Here is a 1,092-nt window from a genome sequence, read left to right as displayed (position 1 = left end):
TGCCCCTACATAGTTAGCATGGCTACCACTGCCCCTACATAGTTAGCATGGCTACCACTGCCCCTACACAGTTAGGGACTAATTTTCCCACTGGGATCAGCTTCATAGTCACGGTAGGACACTTCTTTCATTTGATTTATTTTACTCAAGCTACTCGTAAGCTCACAGCCCGCCAAATGTTGAAAGGGCAAAATTATTGCCATTACTGTTAATATATAGTAGAAATTTTACACATTCATTGATAAAATATCACAGGGGATGGTATGGGGGGACGGTCATTTAAGAAGGTGGATGCCATCCCCCATCAGCTCCAGTACTGATTATGAACCCCAGCAAAAAAAAAAAACATATCACATCATTCCAATATACAAGATCTTGCATGAATTGTTAGTTAATTTTCTTCCTTTTCATTTGCAAGCAACAACATGCTACAATTCTGTTTGAACTGGCCAATAGGAACACAGGGGCGACTATGACACATTTTTCATCAAGAGAAAAATCCTGAATCGAGAACAAAGACTTAAGCCCCTCTCACACCTTGCATTTAGACCAGCGTTTGCCTGACGTACAAAAAATCTGGCAAAAACGCTGACATACGTTGGGCTCAAAGAGAACTAGGTTATTTACAGACTTAATCAGGAAGGTAAACTTCTTTATATGATGACTGTCTAAGGAAGCGATGCAACTGTTTCTGTCGGGTATGATGTACTAGAATGGAGGGAATTTGTTCCATTACTGCAAAAAAAAAAACATTTTGTATATGGAAATTTAAAAAAAAAAGCAAACAAGAGATTAAACTTAAAAAAAACGTACCAAAAAAGGTTCTGAGAATTTCATTGCTGTTTTTCTCAGATTTTATTTTTGCTTATTCATTTTATTATGTTTTTATATTTTTACAGTTTTTGTATTTTCAGTTTTTCATTTCTCTTTTTCAGATTGAGTTTTACAAATTGCTTCCTTTTCTAATTTTTTTTTACAGATCCCATTCCCTTCACTTCGTGCCCAATCCTAATTTTCGCTCTTGACCAATAACATGTTATGGATAAAGTTCAGCAGACTAACAGAAATTATTCTCTTCACTATGGAGGAAAG

General features: G+C 36.0%; 1 protein-coding gene across 1 annotated transcript in view; it reads right to left on the bottom strand.

The window, feature by feature from the left end:
- LOC107103378 (collagen alpha-1(X) chain-like) overlaps positions 1-1,092 on the bottom strand; it is a 16,777-nt gene that overhangs the window by 3,356 nt on the left and 12,329 nt on the right. Inside the window, exon 7 of the mRNA XM_015403070.1 lies at positions 538-560. Coding sequence (XP_015258556.1) covers positions 538-560 — 23 coding nt within the window. The remainder of the gene's footprint in view (positions 1-537; positions 561-1,092) is intronic.

Source organism: Cyprinodon variegatus, unplaced genomic scaffold (genome assembly GCF_000732505.1).
Source record: "Cyprinodon variegatus isolate N-32 unplaced genomic scaffold, C_variegatus-1.0 Scaffold1436, whole genome shotgun sequence".
Classification (NCBI taxonomy): Eukaryota; Metazoa; Chordata; class Actinopteri; order Cyprinodontiformes; family Cyprinodontidae; genus Cyprinodon; species Cyprinodon variegatus.
This window is presented reverse-complemented; position numbering and strand designations above follow the sequence as displayed.